Source organism: Trachurus japonicus, chromosome 9 (assembly GCF_045865225.1).
Source record: "Trachurus japonicus isolate A0001 chromosome 9, Traja_1.0".
NCBI classification, from domain to species: Eukaryota; Metazoa; Chordata; class Actinopteri; order Carangiformes; family Carangidae; genus Trachurus; species Trachurus japonicus.
Genome location: NC_140915.1, coordinates 30,576,682 through 30,598,198, shown reverse-complemented (window position 1 = coordinate 30,598,198; position 21,517 = coordinate 30,576,682). Strand labels below are relative to the sequence as shown.

Genomic DNA, 21,517 nt, shown 5'->3' with positions numbered 1-21,517 from the left:
TACCATAAGCTTTACATGGTCATACCAACCATAGACATACTATACCAACCACACAGGAAATCACTATAGAGGATTGTATTACTAGTACTATGTCTATCCTGACATTGATGATGTTCAAGATTTTTTTTAATGAGGAAATATCAGGGAACTACATAAAACTATTATCAGATCATGAAAAATGCTTTGTGCCCAAATGCCCAAAGTATTCAGTTTCTAGACCGTCATCTAAACACCTAGAACCATTGAATATGGATCATCATTTCTTTATTATTGGTGATTCATGTTTGTCTATGAACATTATAATGAGCTATTGACAAAAATAACTTGAGTACATTTAAAACATGAAATTTCAATATGGAAAGTAATATACTTTTAATAAAAAACCTAATACAGTATGGAAGAGCATCAGCAGAAATAATCCACTTGAAAGCTGAAGTTGGAAAGCATAAAGTGGACTGAACATGAAAAATGAAACTGTTAAATCAACAGGCTGTGGAGGAGGACATTTGTTGGGCCCAAGGAAGTTGTGGACCACTGCTCAGAGACTCACACAATAGAAGAAGGACTTGACCCTGGGGAGAACATCCCTAAGACTTACCATGGATCAGCCTCATCTGTTCCAGCCTTCTGCTCCACATAAAATCACCCAGAAGCCTCTTGTTTCCAGTGAGGTGAATGATCCATTGCTTTTCCTGCTACATTCCACATAGGAATATAGATCCTATCTATTCAATTAATCAATCAATCAATCAATCAATCAATCAATAAATATATTCATTAATTGTGGTCTGTACTCCTGTCATGTGGGTGGACATGTTTAATCTTTTTTGTCTGAATTAACATGCAGACAGGAAACATTTTTTAAATACATGTTTTGCAATCAAATGTGTGAACACACCTTCATATTCTTTCAAACAAGTAACAAGATTTACTATCCACAGATGTTATACAAAGTATGCTGCCAGGGCCGCCATTTTGTCTTTTGGTTTCTTAGGATTGCCGCGGCGTCCTCTGCCTCGTCCTCGTCCTCCTCGTCCTCGACCTCCACACCGATGCAAGAAGTGCCTCATGGTGGCGTGTTTCAGCTCCACCAGATCCTGGAACACCGTATCACAGAAAACACAGCCGGTGTGTTGGGTCTCGCCGGCGGGAAGCGGAGTGCGCGTCTTGTTGAAGTCAACTGCGACCAGAGAGGCCTCACAGGTGTCGCAGGTCTCCTGAGCAACCTACGGGAAGAGAGGAACCTCAGAAACAGGATATAGCATCTTGCCAACTGTAATAACCCTTTTCAACCCAAATTAGAGGGCATAAGCACTTTTTAATGTTGGTAAACCTGCTAATTCACCGTCGGGTTTATTTCTGGGTGTTTACATCAGTGCTGATAAGAGTCAGTAACAACTTGTGCAGACTAATTTGACAAGGAAGAAAGGAATGTGGCCACAGAGAGTCCAGACCACCTCCCAATGTTCAGATCTCAGAGAAGTCCTGAAAGGTCCTGGAAGTGTTCACACCTGTAGCTGACAACATGTGATCGGATCATTAGAGACAGATTAACAGGGACTCAGGGACAGCCCCTGTTGTCATTGCTTGGATGACAGAGATAATGTGGGCTGTATCAGGAACAGGCAGGAAGAGTACCGGAATTTGACAAGAACTGCTTTTTAGGAGATGGTCGATAGTGTCGGAGGACTTGTGGGGGGGGGGTTGTTCAGTAAACTGGACTGATCCCTGTACACCAACAACATCTAGCAGGAGGGGCAGAATGCAGTGCATGTGCACCATGTGCAGTGAAATGGTGCACATGTACATGCACATCTGTCAGTCAGCAGTGGCCACCGTCCTGCAGTCTATGTTTTCCATGTCATTCCATATTCCATGTTGTAAACTGTTTTCTTGTCTGTATACAACATCTATTGTACGTCTGCCCGTCCTGGGTGATCCAATTTTTTTTTCTGTGGATGTGAGGGTCTAAGGACAGAGGATGTCGTTATGATGCTGTGTAAAGCCCTTTGAGACAAACTGTTTATAAAAATGGGCTGTACTAATAAATTTGCCTTGCCTTGCTTGGGTTTAGTTTGTCTGGTTAAAAAACGGCTGCTGCTGTGATTGACAGGAGTCTGGACTCACTGAAGACTGTTGTTGAGAGACACATGTTATGTAAGACGCAGGACGTCTTAGACAATAACAACCACCCTTTCCACAACATGGTGGCAGGTCAGAGAGGCAGCTACAGCAGCAGGAACATCCCATCTCACTGTGCTGCAGGACTGAGAGGTTCAGGATCAGGCTGCACAACATTATGATTGTTTTATCATTCATTATCAACTACTGTTGTTCCTAATGAGCTGCTGGGGGAAAGGAAGGCTGTTTTCTTACCTGCACTCTGTGTGCATGTTCAAAGAAGTGTACCACCACGTTGCATTTATTACAGGCCATCCTCCATTTTGGCCCAGAGGTGGGATCCAGCACTAAGACCCCACTCTCACACTCCACACACTGTCCGATGCCCAGAGCGTTGAGAGAGTGCTGACAGGACAGATGGGTGCACTCGTTGCAGCCCATACCTGAGGAGGAGAGAGATTTAAAGACTGTCAAAAGAAAATAGCTGCAAATGTGAATTGTGCTTTTCATTGATTTACTAGTGTTCTGGGAACCAGCTAATCAAGCAGGTGACTCATTCTGACATTCAATTCATGTGACATTCGGCATAGGCTCCACCCAGCAACACCACATTATGCTTTTGGGGTGCGAGGCTCCAGCTGTGCCACTGTCCAACAACCACAAGATTTACTGAGTTCATGTGTTGGTCCTACCTTTTTTCATGTCCCTGAAGGGGGGGTTGCTGTAGCAGTAAGGGCACAGGGGGTAGCTCTTGCCCCGGGCCCCAGAGGTCCACAGGACAAGCTCAAAGTCATCCAGTGGACAGCGCAGCTCCTTGTACAGCTTGATGGCTCCATTCTGTGGAAGACTGTAGGTCTCGTCACAGTGGGAGCAGTGCAGTCTGCTGGGCTTGGCCTGCAGATACATGTTAGAGTCAGACATAACTAATTATTCACTTCTTTTAGTATTTATTACTGATAATACATATAATAAGTAGTTGTAGTTTATTTGATCTTGTGCACAAATTGTTACAGTCAGGCATCAATCAACACTCGATAATGCATTCATTAATTCAAATGTAATTCAGAACATACATAACTACATATTATCATTATTATTTATTGCAGACACTATTGTAGCTCTGTAACTGCATAAAGAGAAATTAAACTATTGATTTGTAGTAATATGATGCCATGGTGGATCAGTTCAGAGTGCTGTACAGTTCACACTACACAACTTGCTGACTTTAGATTGCTTTGAAGTCGTAAAGAGTTCATAGCACATGACTGAGCGGCAACACAGGCTCTTTCTCCCCTCATTATCCCGTGTCCTGCACTCTGATTGGTTGTTGCTGTTCAGCAACTGGGCCAGATATAAAGTTAGATATCTAGTTAGTATATGCAACAAGTCAGTGAGCCTCAATAATCACATCTTTGAAGTCTGAGTTATGAGTGCACACATATGAAATAGTGTTTTTTTTACCAATCAACTGCTAGACAAATTCAACCTGGAGCTGTATTTTCATAATATTTTAGGTCTAAAAGAAGGAATCTGAAGATTGTCTTGTTAATTGCTCCTGTTCTGAAGCAGTTCTGCATATTCCTTTGTTGATAAAACATACGGGAGCTTCAGACGACCTGTAAACATAGTTAGCCGTCAACTTGGCTCTCACACAAGACTTTGCGAGTTTGCGAGACTTTATTCCAGCTCCGTTTACAAACATGTCGTCTTTCTTGAAGTGAACAAACCCCTCTGTGTATGTTTGAAGCCTAAACAGCGTAAGATCTGTCCGCTCCCATTCTATGCTGCTGTGTTGATGCAGGGACAGACACGACTACTGCAAAACAGGAGACATTAAAAGAGAAAATCTTCAGATTGATTCTTTTAGACCTAAAATATCAGGAAACTATACCCCCAGGTTGAATTAAGATGGAAGTCTTAAAGAGACAGAGTGTGCAGACTTTCTACAGCCAAAAGCACCAGCATGTGACTTCCAATACACGTGCTGGACACTGTCTACTGACCACTGACACTGACAAGGTTCCTTGAAACTGTAATGAGGCAAACTGACTGTGTGCACATCCCCCTCCTGCACATGGAGCACCAGAACACGCCACTTAGCAGCGATACACGACCCACTACGACATACATGACCTAATACGTTGGCGGTGACCAAAAGATCTGCAACCTAATGTTTCATTCATGAGCTGAAAAGTGGTTCTTTCATCAGGTGGAAATGGTAATACAGTTTGTCTGCTGAACTTTGAAGGCCAGAGCTGCAGTCAGACATCATGTGGTTCAGAATGGAACATGAGCTGGGCCTTGATGATTTAAAAGTTAAACCTTAAAAACTACATATGAGCAAAGTATCCTGCTGCCCATTGGTATACCACAGAGAAATAGCCCATTTCCAGGCCACCCCCCAAGAACAGAAGAAATTATCTTTGACCCAAAGGCAGTGAGAGTTCATGACCTGGTGGTCATAGAAAACTGATCACATTGATTATCTATGTTGTAAATTTGGCCAAAGACTTCACTTCCTCAGAAGACACGGTCTGTTTGGTGTCCAAAAGACAATGAAGGCTTTCTATAACGCTGTTTCAGCAGTCTCTGAGGATATGGTATGGGGGTGTGGTTTGGCACTCTCTGTTTCTTATGCCTTACCTTATTCAATTGGTTGCTATAGACACCATCCAATATTGTGCATTTTTTTCCACCTCCATAATTGTGTTTGCCATCTCAGCTAATTCAGGGACATATAAAATAAAACACCTATCCCTACAGCTGTCACTATAAGTCTCGTTTAAACTGTTATTTTATGACTATTATTTTTGTCTTTTGTCTTTGTAGCTGATGACTACTCTCAAAGCAATCAAAGCAGCAGTCACAAAATGATCTACAAAATCTGGGCTTGTCTTTTGACCATGCTGCTGACCTGAATGTACTTCATGAAGCGGTGGCACTTGCCACAGCGGGACAGCGGCTTTCCTGTGGCAGCGATGGGGGAAAAGGAGACCTCCATCAACTCATCCATGCCTATAAGAGAAAGTGGAGGTGAGAGTTACATAGGAATGAACCAAGCAGTATCATGTTTAAATGATATGTCCCTCAGTTTATTTAGTGTTATGACTGTGCTAGAAACCCCTTTAAACGTTTAACCCTTTCCTTTATTTCCTTTTGCATTTCCTTCCACCTTGCTACTGAATTCTCATGCATCCTTGTAATTGACGTTATCATCCTGCATTTTTACAGTTTTTGCTCACTTCCATTAGCATGTGTCTAAAAGCTGTATACAACATGTCTAAAAGCCTCTAGGCAAAAGTGGATGATGGTGGAACCATGGTGGCCCGGGCATACTCAGTGCTCAGGTCCTAAATACATTGCTAACAAGGTCATCATGAGTTGGATTTAAGCTTGTGACACTGTGCTGGACGTGTGAACTCACCAGCAATGGAATCCACAAAGAAGTGAAACTTCCTCTTGAAGATATCCAGAGCATGCTGCAGGACCTGTTGGAAGTTAGCTTTGCCCAGGGAAATAAGGTTCAGTTGCTTCTCTACAGCGCTGCGAATGGTGGGCAGAACCAACTCTGAATCTGCACAATACAAATAAAGCCTGTTACTGGGAATGCATTACTATGCTAAAAAAAACACATACCTGTTTGAAGTCACTCTAATATTGTGACTCATATTGTACATCAGTGAATACCACTGGTCCCATGTTCAGTTGACATTGATTTAACAATGTTCCAGACACCTACAGTACAAATAATACATTTCAAAGAATGTAAAGCAATAAAGGGTAGATTACCTATCTTGTGATACCCGTGTACGAGGACAATGCCCAGGTTGGTGGGCTTCAACTTGCGGCCACTCTCTATGGTAACATAGTTCCTCTGACAGATGTTGTTGATGTGGACAGGGATGCTGGCATCGGTTCCTGGTGGGGGGGGGGGGGGGGGGGGGCCACAAATCATAAGTGCCAATTCTCTCCAAATGCAGATCTTAACTGTAGCAAGTAATGAACTCTGACTCAATAATCCACATAACCAATAATACACATGACTACAGTAAGGGCCTGATTCAATAAAGGGTTGCATGTGTATCTGCATAGACTTGTTTCTTCTTTGCTGTTTTTTTTTTTTTTTTACATTCCCGGGCCACCTTTGTAACCATGGTAACCCTGGGTTTAATGTAACAAAGTTTCAAACGGTCTTCGAGACTCACTATGAACAACCTGATTCCTGTCTTCAAACATTTTCAGTTACACAAAATAACCAGGAATTATATCCAAAAAGCAGCTCTGGGGTATACCAATGCCATGTTTCTCCATAAGAGTGATGAGTTCGGCCTCTGTGAGGTAGTCTGGAGGACAGGTCTGCTTTTCCACCAACTTGATCTCATCTACTGTGAAAGAGTCTCCATGCTCACATTCTGGCATGACCTCTTCCAGAGTGATGCTCTGCCAGGGCATCAGCGCTGTGAACCCTGGTGAAGAAAGTACATAAAGAAGAAAACACTGATTGACCTGCACTTTCCTGTTCAATGTTATTCACTTCAAAAGTCATAATAGGGCGTTAAACAATACAAAAGTCTATGGGGGATTATTCTCACATTATGATGTAATTTCACAATAGCATCATAATTTCCCATATATGTTTAATTTGCATTCACATTTGTTAGATTAGCAAGGATGAAAGTGCAATTAACAAATGTATAGTTTTATTATCACACACACACACACACACACACACACACACACGTATAGGGATTCTAGAACCAAGTTAAAAATCAAAATGGAAAAACCATTAGTATTTTATTTTCATACCCTGCTGCACAGTGAGCAATATTCAAATGTTTATTCAAATTTAAAAAGGAGCAGAATTCATTTTTCAAGTCTTAACCTGGTCTACATAAATGTAGACTAGATTACACTACAATTCCACTTACATGCAAAAAATCTAAATGAAAATGTAATTTTATGAGCAGGGCCTGAGCAGGTTTCCAAGTATGTGAAAATGAAAATGAAAATGTAATTTTACTGAATTTGTTTGAATGTGACTGTACCTGGTGATATAGGTGTTTTGCCACTACATGAGAAACCCTCTGGTCCGATGCTGAACTCTATGGTGGTCTGTAGGTACTTGCAGTCCTGACTGATAGTGGCAATGAAATGGCGTGTAATATATTCGTACAGTCGCCAGCCATCGCTGCCTGTTGAACAGTAGAAGAAGATTTGGATTAATGGTTGTACATTACATGGTCTGTGCATGAATCTTGCAGTCTGGGTATGTCACAGAGAGCGTGAGGGGTTGGTGGTATGAATTCAAGATTGTCCACAATCATTGTTACAGCTCAAACGTTTCCCTAAATTCTCAAACCAGAGAAATCTGTGATTTTAATCATAGCAACGCTCAGTGTCATGTGTTTGTCTGACAGCTCAACAGTGACTTTCATCTTATTCTAAACCACAGACACTAGTATGTTCTAGTCCATCAGTGATCACAGAGTTGCCTATTCGTTACCTGTTTGCTGTCAGAGTAGATATTCATTACCTACTATCCATTATCTAATGAGTTACTTGACCCACCCAGTTCTGCTTCTGAGGCAGCGCGTGTGGGAGTGATAGGTGGATGGTCTCCAGCGTCGCTTCCTTTCCTAGGTTGGTTTATTCCAGTGGAAAGCAGAGATTTCACCTGATGAAGAAGCAAATTACATTTTTTTAGTAAGAGATTTTAAAAGTGTATCCACACTCTGCCTGCCTAGGAGCAGAGGTCTATTGTATTTGTAAATGTATGCATACACAAGGCATTTATTCATGTGTCCTTGACCCCAGAGTGGCCCTCACCTCTTCTCCCCATATGGAACTGTTGGCCTGCTGCTTTAGTGTCCCTTTCAGATCAAAGTTGGCTGGGTAGTGGGTTGTCTCCGTGCGTGGGTAGCTGATGTAGCCCTGTGTATACAGGCGCTCTGCAATCTGCATGGTATGCTGAGGGCCCATGCCTAAAAAACAAAACATGTTAATTCTTTCTCTTCTTTCTACACACTCACAAAACTAGGACATATTATGTCTTGATCATTGCAATGGTTAAAGGAGCTATATGTAAGAAATGTATGGCAAGTAATCATAAATTCACCCAATATGTCACCAGAGACTAAGGGATCATGTTAATTTGAAATACTGATCTAACTGACAACAATAGGGCCAAGCTATGGAGTAGAGAGCCAGGGATGACGGCAAAACCCAGAAGTTTACGGTGCTGGTTCCAGGAAAAGAAAGTGAATGGGATTTTTGCATTGCATTTTGGATTCTGTCAGAACATCAGCTCTGTGACTAACACAAGTTTATGATACTTAATAGGTTTGTTCAGTGAGATAATCTTCACATATGAACTCCTTTTATACCGTATCTGAAGCTTGATGCGATGGCCAGAAGTAAAAAGCTAACGTTAGGCTGTAACGGACTACTACACGGTCACATGACTGACATCACCACTACTAAGCTTTCCACTGATTTCAGCTGCTTTATTTTTAAATATATTGTCTAATGGGGAAATGGTACTGTTTTTACTTGTTGAAGAGCCATAAATGACATCAAATAACCTCCATAAGAACACTCTGGCCTGTTGGGGGTTTAATGTCTCCGACAGGGTTTGTAGTCGTATTGAGCAACTTGTTACCAACTGCCTTTTTTACCACACGTAAAAGCTTCAACATTCACCAGTAGGGTATTTACTGATGTGTTTTATGTCCTAGAACAAAACCTGAAACTCGCTTAAAGGGACAACGAGGAGTTTCTATTCGGTTATAAAAAAGTCTCACGTTAATGTGGATGAATCTACATTACCCACACTTGTTAATGGGCCCATTTTCTATAAATATATCGTTCTGTCTCTATCGTTATTTTGTTATTATTAGTGGTGGCGGAAATGCTGGTCGAGCCGACCAGCGTTTCCTTCGTGGCGAGTCATGAGAATAACGCAGCCAAATCGCCGTTTATGGTCGGAACTACGACGGTATGTGAACCTCTTTGAACCTCTGACTTTAATTATTGATGAATGAAAACATGAGTCCGTCTTGCGCCGGTCAAATAATTTTACGGTGCGCGCAGAGGCTCATAAATGTAGTGTGAAAACGCTTCGCTTTTCCAAAACTCCTCGTTGTCCCTTTAAGCTTTTGTTAACCACAGACCTGATCTGAGGGATTTTACCAAAATCCCATTCAGAAAACGTATTGACTTTCAGACGAGGGAACCAGAAATGCTAAAAGCGCTGACAGAGTTCAGGGTTTACTGGCAGTTGTAGCGTGGCTGCATTGAAAGTTATGGATTTGTGCGCACAAAAGATGCTACATTTGAACAGCCCCTTATACATATCAACGTTATTCACTAAATTACATAGAGGACATAACATATAAATTCATAGCATTTCTTCTAATTATTGTTTTATTCAGACCTCATTACTTGTGGGAAGTTGTGTGGGATGTTGACATGTTGCTTGACTTATCACTGCTACTGTAAGTGGTAATCACACTTAGAAGGAGAGGCGCTAGAGAGCACTACCCAGTTGTTTGCTTTCTACTGCTGACCAGTAGACAATACATGTGCACACCCCAAATATCACAAATGAGGAGAGAGAAGTGATGCTTATGTTGGTGTAAATTTACCTAAAGCAGAGCTAGCCACTCGTAACATCTCCACTGTGTTCAAGGCCTGGGGCCTCTGTTTGGTCTTCTCTTTCTTACTCATTGACTCCACCTGTAGAGTGAGGTATTACACATGTCATGTCAAGTTTGAATCAATCTGGTGGGGCATTACAAATGTTGTAATCATATATATTCTGTGGTAATGAATTAGGATGCGGACACACTGACATACTGATATATCAGTGACTCCCTAGAGTCTATTTATCATCATTAGGTGGCCACTTGGTTTTGTTACAACTAGTTCTAGCACTTCTGATAATCTAAAATACTAAAATAATTATCGGCCTCAGGAATGTCAGTGTCAATGTCAGTCAGGCTGTATATTGTTATATTTATATCTAATGCAAATACTTTATTAATCAGTCGTTACATTGATGGCATTCTACAATGTACTATAGTTGACATTCATGTTAATAATACTGACGATGGTTAGTGTGCTTGGCATATTTAGGTTTTATGTTCTTACCTTGGCCTCCCTGGATGTCTTGGTCAGATTGACAAACATCTGACCCACCTCTCGGTCAAAGACCCTCACCCTCTTCCAGTCCAGTGTCAGTGAGCAGTCCTTGCCTTTGAACACCTGACAAAAACACAGTATGTCTGTCAACACAGCAAGAAGGAGGAAATGACTGAAATGGTTTCAGGCAGCATCTGAGATTTACCTTTGCCTGGAGGATCCAGTAAGTCTCTGGTTTGAAGGACTGGATCTTGTCATGGCGTTCCACACAGAAGCCAAGCGTGGGGGTCTGGCATGGTCCAAAAGAGATCAAGGAGGAGTCCAGATTGCCGTATTTGCCCTGAAAATACTTTGTCTGGAACCTGTAAAATATTTGACCACCAAAGGTCAGGCTTTCATTTTTAGATGAGCATTATTACCTTAGAACAAAGACCCTCACTCTCAACCCTTAACTCATTAGGCAACAGAAAATCTACCACATATAACTCCATAGAGAATCTTATCAACAAACGAGACTGGGTCAAAACCTGAGCAGGCCACATAATCAACGGTTTAAAATGAGGATTTTGTTGGAAACTGTTGTGGAACCGACAGTAACACTACCAACATCAGCTGGTTTGAGTCTACTGCCAGCTAGGTTCAGCTCTTTATCTGTTATCTTATTCATACAGGACTTTAATACAGCTAAACAGCAATGAAGCTGTTCTCATTGACATGTTTTTTATACTGACACATGGGTCCTTAGGACATTAACGTCCAAGCTGCTGCTATGCCGCTAAAGTCTCAGCTTCATTTACATCCACTTATAACATCCCTGTGGAAAAGTTCAGATTAAGTGGCATTTTTTTAGATACTTGATGTTTTCTGTATTTCTTTGTATAGCACATCAACATATAAATATGGATGAAACATGATTGCAAATCAAGTTTCCTCTAACATTCACACACATTACACTATTTTGTGGTACTGTGCCTCCAACACAATCCAACCCCATCTAATTGTATTAACAAAATCAACTAATTTATACTTGAAATGTAGAGATCAGTAATTATTTTAACAGACCATGCCAAAGCCAGTGTATGGCTGCAGAAATACTGTACCGGGTGAAAGCACAGCCAATGCGCAGATCCAGCTCCTGTCGCGCATCCACTGACAGTGCTTCGTTGCGGTTGGGCTCTCCCAGGCAGTTCATGGCGTTCCAGATATCAGTGTCAGTAATGGAACTGAATTTGGCTCGGAAAACACTCTGCCCAATCACACTCCCCATGTTCATCACTGGCTCGATGATATCCAATACCTTGGAGGCAAGAGAAACATGACTGAAGGAAAGAAGCATTTCCTGATCAAGTTTGAGGGGGGTCTGGTTAACATTCTACGACTCAATCAAATCCTGATCGTGACATTTTGTTTGGTGTTCGATGACACAATGATTTAAAATGAAAGTTGACATTTAGACGTCTTGAGGCGAGATGAAATGCAGCATGTTTTTTTTAAGTATATTTTTGGCTTTTACGCCTGCGTTGAGGACTGTAGCCTTTAACCACTGCGCCACGCACCGCCCCAAATGCAGCATGTTTACTGCCATGTCATGTGCTCAACCGATTTAAAGATTGCGATTGGGGTAAATGCAAAAACGCTATCCACACATAGATCAAATATTAATTCCATATGTACATGGGGGTTGAATTACCTCAAAACAGATGTTCTCGCCTTCTTTATCACAGTCCAACCATAAAACCACATAGTCACAGCCTCGTGCCTCAACCTAGACACAAAAAAATGAGTAATCAGCAAAGATATTAGATGATACATCTTGATCCCACAATAAAGACATCCATCCATCCATCAAAACCAAATGCTGGGTCAACCCTAAACCTTGCCTGGAGGAATTTGACCATGTTGAGTTTGGGGGTGGCTTCTTTCTTTTCCGTGGGAGCTTTGCTAAAGAGTTCTGCAGGGTCCACCTTGTCCCAGTTGTTGTATTTTCCTTGAAAAATAAGATTTTACAAGAAAAGAAGATTTAAAAATTTTAGTATGAAAAATCCATGAAATCCAAATCACGAGTTTGGGAATTGTAGAGGTTGAAACCATATCAAAATGTACATGTTGACAAACAAAAAGTGATGTCACAGAGTATATGCATACCTCCTGTACATCACTGATGCCCAAATCATGGATTTTAGAGTTAACCTTATGATAATTTGTACTACACTAAGCAATAAATGGTAAGCTCCATGCGATGTATTATAATACAGTTCAATAAAACACAAACATGTCCTTATTGTCTCTATGGTGGTGTTAACAGTGTTTTTTAATGAAAATTTGGTGAAGAAAAATGTAACAAAGAGACGTTTTAATCTCAAAGAGAATGCTACCTACCAATGAAATCCAGACTCATCACATGTCCACAAACAGAAGTCATCCTAAAGCGTACACTTTGGCCCTGGAAGCTGCCAGTGTATTCATGCACTGAGCATGCTCCATTAAGCCCCTTGCGACTGCTGCAGGTTCCTAAAAAGCCAACAAGAGGTTACATGTCATTAGTAAATGCAGCTATTTTTGTTTAAATCACAATATCAATCTCACAACATTTTTCTCTGTTAGGCTGAATAGATGAGCTGGAGAACAATCAGCACAAGTGGAACTCCAATCACTTTATGTTGCCGGTGAAAAGGGAAATGATGGCAGTTGTGGAAAATGTGTTAGAGAAGACAATCAGAAGACAGACAGTAAATAAAGTCCACAAACTGCTACTCTGTTCATCTAAAAAACATCAGATTACAGCGGTTTACTCTGTTGGTTTAGCTGAAGTAGGCTGCCATGTTCTCAAAATGCATTTCACCGTTTTGTTTTTCTTTAAGATATTATATAACCAATTTTCAAATATGAAATGATGCTGGCATACAGCTGGTTCATGAATACATTTCATTGAACACAGTGACATGTCTGCATGCTGCAGCTGCAGCTTTGTGGAGCTTTTTGGAGGGATGGCAACTGATAAGATTTTATTGACACTAATGCCATTATCTTTTAAGCCTTTTTGTGATACTGATAAAGATTTCCCATCTGTGCAGAAAAAGTAGGCCTTCACCTAGGCAACAATTGTTTAATACTCCAACTTCAAATATATCTTAATTTTTTTAGATTACCAGTAACTCTCTTTTATGGTCACACCGAGGATTGCATTCCAAATGTGTTGTTTTGTTCAGTGACAGTGACAGTGTTGCTGGATCTGTGCTTTCTTGAACCACAATAGTTGTACTACTCACACACTTGCAGGATTAAAGTAGGTCCTACTGTGTTTTCTAAGAGTGAAGACCAGTGGGACCTCGTTGATGAACTTTCGAAACGCACTCAAACATTTACATAAAATAGCAATGAGTCAGACATGGAGTTTAACAGAAGGTGGAGTGGTAACACATGACCTCTGACAGCCGACTCTGGCTCAATGCTACACAGTGACGTCCTCTCTGCATAAAATGATTCTGTCAAGGACGAATGCAAATGAGGAGAACATAGACACAAACTGCTTTTAATTGACGTGTACAACCGAATCACCAATAACCCTACCAATCCAGACATGCACACGTAAAGCAACGACAATACTGAGAAGAAGCAACTATATAAATGGAGGCATGAGCAGATACAGGTAGATCGACTTGAAGCCAAAGAACACAAGGACCAGAGACGAAAAACTAGAACCAAAAAAAAAACACAGCACCAAGACCAACTTCCAGTCAGAAACTTAAACCATGGAACATCTGCAGGTAAGAAACTACAGTCTTTACTATGATGCTGAAGCTGACAGCGACACGGGTTACACTCCATCTGCTCTAAAAGTAAGGATTTATAATGATGTCATAAGGATGCAACAGGTCCGTTGTTGAGGAGGCTGATGTTCAGATTTGTTTAGTCAGACCTGGCACAAGATGCAGAAATATTCTGTGATTCTCCATTCATGGGCTCAAAGGTCCCAAAGGTGGAGCACCTGTGAATATTCTCATTTGTCCAGGTCATAGTTATCTCAAGGAAATTTAAAAATCAAACGCTACTGGACTTGGTTATTTATCTAGGAAGAGGTTTCACCTCTCATCCAAGAGGCTTCATCAGTTCATGTTTGCATCTGACCAGCTGAACCACCATTCGATTTTTTAATTTCCTTGAGACAAAGGTGGAGTGCTATTTGTGTGCAGGATCTCAGCTATGGCGTGTGCCCAACAAGCACACATCCTGTTAGGATGAAATATTAGAGGATACATGTAGCAGGTTGCATCAGTGCAGGATTCAGCAGCAGGTAGTTTATTCTGACTTGAGCTGAGCAAATGAAGCCACACTGGGATTCTCCATTAGATAGTAGTAGTAGAAATCAGTCAATACACCTTACCATGACAACTTCAGCTAGGCTATATCATTTGTTCTGAAGCAACTCTTTACGTAATATACACTTGAGTGATGATTTTATCTGCAGACTGCAACTTTTTTTAACTGCAAAAAGTAAAAAAAAAAATTGAATCAGTTTTTAGTTATGAATCGATTTCCCGTCTGTAGAGACAGAACCGTGATTCTAATGTGAATCCATTTTATTACACAAATATCGCTATCCTTGTTGTTTGTATTGCCAGCACTATGTGGTCAATCCATGCACAACACTGTCTAGGGGAGCGTTGCACCATATTAAGCAGTGTTTATTAAACTCAGAGGACTACAGTAACAGTTGGACAAATCCATATCCAGGTGAGCAACAGAGAGAACTCAGTCCACACTAACACCATCCTGGTTCCTTTGTGTTCAGCTGCTTCGTGTCTTTCTGCTGTGCCTGCTGGCCTTCCACCAGTGTCCGGCCATCCCACTGGGCAGTCAGTGCGTGGACGAATCCTTCTGTCCATATAGCTTGCACGACTACTACAGCCAGCTGGTCAACCTGCCCAGCCACATCAACGAGCGCAGCATTGCAACCTGGACCTACGTGTGAGTATCCATGTGGAGGTTGGCCCCCAGAAACCGCTCCATCCCCATAGACTCTCATCTTAAAATGTCAGTGGAGAATTTCCTATTTCTTGGCATCTGTATATTCATTCTACTCACAGATTTAAATTTTTTATAAAGGCTTAAAATTCAGCATCCAACATCCAAAGTGTAGTCTCATACACATCTTTATTATCAGTCTATCATCATAACACAAACTTCATCCTTCACCATACAGATGAGTTAAGGGTAGTGGATCAATAGATTACTGGATTACTTGAACAAGACCAGGTCAGAATCTAGTATTTGGCTGACCCAGATCCTAGCTGTTGTAACAGTAACAGTTACTTTCAGCCCAGCAGCATCTCTCTCTCCTCTTCTCCAGACCACCACAGCCAAACTTCTACATATTCTGTGTTCTCATAAAATGAACTATGAGTCAAGTGAAAAACCTGTCTCTTATCTCTCACCAGGGAGAACATCGACCTGAACCGGGTCCCTCAGGTCATCCATGAGGCCAGCTGCCACACCAGCCACTCCTGCAGGGGGCTGGACAATGCCTTCGGTCTAGAGACCATCCCTGTGTCCCTGAAGATGCCCGTCCTCAAGAAAAACCCCAGCTGCTTCCCCACAGCCAGCTACTCTCTGGAATTTGAACTCATCACCATAGCTTGTATATGTGCCATCTCCAGACACAGCTGAACAGGACTGACTCCTCCAACGTCCACGTAGGACACTGATAAACAACCTGTTTGTAAATCTGGTAGTTTCTAACAAATAGTCCATTTCACTCTTATTGTTTTCCAGTTTACACTCAAGATGTCACAATTCAATGCACATCACATGGAATAAAAGTTATTTTACATTAAATGGTATCCTTGTGTCTATATTAGTATTTTCACAGTGTGACTGCCACAGTTTTCTTTCTGAATACTTTCTATGTGGCCTTCGACCTAGGGGTGGGCTGATAGATCCCAACATACAGATACTTGCGGTATTACTTGGTTTGTTGGTATTGCTTTTTGAAAGTAGAAATGTCTATGGAAGCGATGACCACAGTCTTTGTCACTGCTGTGACTGTCACATCACTCTCAAACATGAACCAACCAATAAAGTCAGCAACCACATACAAGCACAGAGCTTTTATGCTCAGTCCGAGCAGCCCAGGTGCATTTCATCCTCTCTCTCTGTCTCACTGTCACTATCACATTAGGAAAAAGCTAAACTACCATAAACTTTAAATAATAAATGATGCAGTGATGGTTTTTACAAAGTTCTGCATGAAGCCACTTTTTGTTCTGTTTCACTTGGGAATCAACTCCAGGTCCCAGGTCAGTTCTTAACATGAAGACTAATCCCACTGATGATGAATATGCCTCACAAACCATCCCACAGTTGTCCCCAACATGGATTCATAGTCACTGTTAATAAGATGACATTGGCGCGATTGTACAACAAAGTATTTAGATGTTGTTCGATGAAACACATTAGAGATGAACTTTTAACAATGCTGTAGTATATACTGTAGGCTATAGTAAAGGCAGGACAGCCCACACAGCGGGATCTGAGCCCACGGTTGTCGTCACGTGTTAAAGAAATGTCTCATTCCACAGTCACACCTTCATAACATACAGTCTATGGTTCATACTCGCCTCTAGACAGGATTTTGGAAATGGACTGAGCCAGTGATGGTTTCTCTGCCACCATCAACACAGTCCTCATGTTGAAACGCTGTCAGTCCGTCTCAGCGCCAGTGCTGTTGTTGTTACGCTCCTACTGAGAACCGCTGCACTATGGAGATATTCTCACTTTTGCTAAGAACTACTTGCTAATCCTATAGTTCTTCTGATACACCTGTGTTGCTAACTGTCTAACTTACAGCCTACACCGGTATCATGACAGTCGGCTTCTTTCTTTCCTTCCTTCCTGCTTGGTCTTCCTTTGTCTTGATTGGCGGTTTAGCGAGTCATATGAAAGGAACACTACCGCCACCTACTGGACTGGAGTGTGGTTACAGTAATACAGGAACAACTGAATAGGCTACCATACTACAAACTACTAGTTGTCAGTTAAATAATGTGACTGAATAATGTGATCTTGACTGTGTACGTATATGTTTTGGCTTTGTTTAATGGAACTGTTGTAGCCTACTTGCTATTCTGGGAGTTTGCTTAGCCACTATTTTCGCTTCAAAGTCAGCAGCATGACGTTCACAGCAAACGTGAAAGAAAAAAAAAGTCTCAATATAGGCCTATTCCCTTTTCTTTCTTTTTTTATTATTATTAATGCAAATAAATGTTTTTACATTAGCAAAGCACTAGCTCACAACAAGCAAACAAGCCATTTTGTTTTGACACCAGTCAATAGGTGGATAGATGAAGATGCAGCATGGCATGGTAAGACTTTTAAAATAATGGCCATACAAAATATTTTATTTTCTAGATTGTATTTCTCCTCATCTTCCTGCCAATTTGCTGTTGATCCCCTTGTGTCCATAGCCCCCCGGTGACCCACCCCCATTATGAAAGGATCGACATGTCTAAGATACTTCCATGTCTTAGTGCACATCAAGAGTATGATTTCCAGGTTCAACTATTTTCTATTTTTCCTTGAAATGCCTCATCCTGTTCGATTCTGTCTTAAGACACATGAATGGATTTTCAAGATCATCAAAGAATCATCAGGACATAAGAGACTTGAGCAAACCACCAAACAATATCATTGCTGACGTTGTTGATGTCAACAACAACAACAACAACAACAACAACAACAACAACAACAACAAAAATTGGGACACTGGCAACAAGTAATGAAACACCTGGCAGAACATCTCACAAAGAATTAAGCTACCTGGCAACAGATAAGTAAAGTCTCAAGTTTAGATGGAGAATTGTTCTGTAGGCCTACTCTTTAAAAGTGTATGTTTCTCAATGTAAAATGTCAAAGAATTGTGGGGTTTCAGTGTTTACAACACATAATATCAGATTCGGAGAATCTCAGTACATCTTTGTTAAGGGACAAGCTCCAAAACCATTCCTGAATTAACTCTTGCATTCATGCCATCTACAGCCGTGCCCTTAAACACACACCGTTCTGTAGAGGACATCATTGCATGGGCTCAGGTCAAATCAGGGCAGAGGGAATCTGATCTAACACATAAAACTGTTCTGATATACAAGTGTTGACTAAAGGAGAAACATCTTTGGACCTGAATAGGATATTAGAATATCTGACAAAGCTATAGTCTGTGAGATCAAGTTGGTCTAAAGACTGTTCCCAATTTTGACCAATAGATGGCAGTACATGACATGGAATACTAAGACACAGTAGTAGACCACAGGTCTACCCCCAGCCACCCTTTTCCCACTGATAATTATGTTGTGTTTGAGTCTTTTTATAAGTGTTGGGCTGAGAGAAGTACAAATCATCAAAGTACTTTATGGCTTTGAACAGGGATGACAGGTAGAAGTTTGTGATCCACAATTTACAGCAAAAGGCACAAAGCTGGAAAAGAGGGAAGGGGTTGATTGGGGAGGGTTGTCTTTTTGGGGTGGTGCAAGGATGCAGACATATGTTTTGAGGAGAGAGCAGAGTGTGTGTGTGTGTGTGTGTGTGTGTGTGTGTGTGTGTGTGTGTGTGTGTGTGTGTGTGTGTGTGTGTGTGTGTGTGTGTGTGTGTGTGTGTGTGTGTGTGGTTGCATGTCATTTCATTCATCCCCTCCTCCACCCTTCTAGGGGGGTAATCAATTAAATGCATCTTAACCACAACCATCCCCCTCCATGCCATCCATTGAATCAGCAGACCCTGAGCAGATGCAGTCCTGTGGATATCAGTGGACTGAATGACCTGGGGAGGGGAGGGGGGGATAGACTGCTTCCAGGGTCCTGCCACTAAGAATGTGAATATATTATTCATATGCCCAACTGCCCATGTGTGCTGGTGGTTTGGTTATATATACCAACCCCACTGTCTTATGGCACTATTATTGTAACAGCTTCCATTTTGTCACAGACTAAAGTCCCACACAGCAAGTCAGCTTTCTTTTTTGGATGGTAAATGAAAAGAAATAAGAGGTTACCTAGACAACACATACACAGTGAGGCAAGTCAACATACAGTACTTAGTGAAGCCAGTCAGGTGAGAGTAGGACCCACACACACACACACATGCGTGTCTCTCACTTGTTGTCAAGGAGGCTTACACTGCCTCAGCTCCACCACAAAGCTTGTGTACTAAGGCAGGCTGCTACCACCTGTCCTTTGAGGAACCAGACCCCAGATGCCACTGAGCCTCTATAAAGGACTGTTTTGAGTAGACAGATTGGGATGTGCTGCTGGGGTCATAGAAGACTGGGACACCTTAACAGAACGGTTGAATTCACCACATTCTACATTAAAGCAGAAGTAAGCGATCCGGTCGTTTTGGCTCACTTCTTGTCAGCCGATGGAGTTAGCAGTCCCCGCCCTCGTCCCTACGTCACCACATTCACGCGCATCCCTTGGCTGCACACACAGAGAGGACCGCCCCTTTATGCCGTTCTCTCTCCTCATTGGATAAAGGTTGTAGGATACAAGGAAAGTTTTCTCCTCGGCTTACAGCAGAGCAGAGTGACTGACAGACCCGTGTTTCAGACCAAACACTCTATATAAGTGATTGCCGTCGGAAGATATAACTATTTAAGACTTATATTAATACAAACATTCCACTTACTTCTGCTTTAACCTCTGTATGGACAATGTATTACCTACAAGATATGTATGTTTGTTTCTGAATAACAAACTCTCCTCAACCAGAAAAGGGAGGCCTGTGAGGATGGAGACAGGGAGAAGCTGAGGTGTTGTGTGTGCAACAGGACCTGAAGATGAAGGTCTGCAGAAGAGAAGTACAGAGGAATCTGCAGTACTACATCGGAGGGGGGAGCTGATGAGGACCATCACTGGCAGTAAAGGGAGGAACAGCCTCCATCAGGTGATGTGGACAAGGCCGACAAGTTCTGCAGTCAAGTCATTTCATCAGTCAGTGGTGGAATGCCAAAACCTGACACGATGATAAAAAAAAATACTAACATCTCCATTACTCCTGGAATTAAAAGGCCTCAGACGTTAACCCCACAATGGCCAAAGCCACAATGGCCATGGCCATCAACACTCTGAAGACAGTGGAGATGATAGTGGACTTCAGAAAGGACCCACCTGCCCTCCCCCTGTCATCTTCTGTGACTCTACAGTGACCCTGGTTGAGTCCTTCCGCTTCCTGGGCACCACCATCTCCCAGGAGCTCAAATGGGAGCAGAACATCTGCTCCCTCACCAAGAAGGCTCAGAAGAGGATATACTTCCTGTGGCAGATGAAGAAGTTTCACCTCCCATACCACCATTGAATCCATCCTCACATCCTCCATGTCAGTCTGGTGTGCTGCAGCTACGGCCAGAGACAAGGCCAAACTGCAGCGTGTCATTCACTCTGCCGAGAGGGTGATCGGCTGCAGCCTCCCATCTCAGGACCCGGAGACGTGCAGCCAGAATTGCTGCTGACCCCTCTCACCCTGGACATAAACTCTTCCAGCCCCTCCCCTCTGGCAAAAGGCTCTGGTCCATCCGGACCAGGACCTCACGCCACAAGAACAGTTTCTAATGAACAATGCCCCAGTTCCCCCTAAATATCCCTAAACCTATGGCAGTCACTCTGCACTGCTACAATAATTTAATAACTTATTTAGTAGTATTTTGTATATATCTTTATTCTATTCTATTTTTTATATAGTATATGCGTATGTTTTTGTTTTTTTTGCCTATAGTATATGCATATCTTTTGCACTAGAATATTTTAATTTATTCTATTTTATTTTATTTTATTTTATTTTATTTTAATTCTTAATTCTATTTTTATCCCTCCCTTTATACTATTTTTGGTACCTTTATGTCTGCACCTGACACCAAGACAAGTTCCTCGTGCTGTATAAACTGACCTTTACTGCTCTTGGCAATAAAAACAGTTCTGATTCTGATTCTGATTCTGGTGGCCGCCCCAAAACCCTAAACACCGCAAGTGTATACTGTTTATATCAACACACCCTTGAGGAAACTGCACACCATCCACAATCCAGCAATTCATAAAGAACATGTCAACTAAAGATCACTTCAGACGGTAGGCCGCTCAAAACCACTTTTAACACTGGGGAGCAGAACTGGTTGCAGAAATGTGCATGTTCATACTTTACTGCAGCTCAAAGTTTTATTGATTTATTGATTTATTTAACAGGAACAATGCAACACTAATCAACAGTATTTATT

The 21,517-nt window shown here is 41.7% G+C and overlaps 2 protein-coding genes across 2 annotated transcripts; one reads left to right on the top strand and one right to left on the bottom strand.

Annotated features, from left to right (window-relative positions):
- Positions 1-772: 772 nt before the first annotated feature.
- Positions 773-16,962, bottom strand: top3b (DNA topoisomerase III beta). The gene is made up of 18 exons (XM_085787337.1): positions 16,878-16,962; positions 12,640-12,771; positions 12,141-12,247; positions 11,951-12,025; positions 11,361-11,557; positions 10,466-10,622; positions 10,270-10,383; positions 9,765-9,855; positions 7,948-8,102; positions 7,690-7,795; positions 7,167-7,313; positions 6,414-6,587; positions 5,911-6,039; positions 5,546-5,695; positions 5,036-5,136; positions 2,814-3,015; positions 2,377-2,564; positions 773-1,226 (listed from the first exon to the last, which is right to left on the bottom strand). Exons 1-18 carry the CDS (start codon positions 16,945-16,947, stop codon positions 945-947), a joined length of 2,577 nt encoding a protein of 858 aa, XP_085643463.1. The 5' UTR covers positions 16,948-16,962; the 3' UTR covers positions 773-944.
- LOC146981800 (uncharacterized) lies at positions 14,013-15,982 on the top strand. The gene is made up of 3 exons (XM_085787951.1): positions 14,013-14,076; positions 15,006-15,228; positions 15,699-15,982. Exons 1-3 carry the CDS (start codon positions 14,013-14,015, stop codon positions 15,925-15,927), a joined length of 516 nt encoding a protein of 171 aa, XP_085644077.1. The 3' UTR covers positions 15,928-15,982.
- Positions 16,963-21,517: the final 4,555 nt, after the last annotated feature.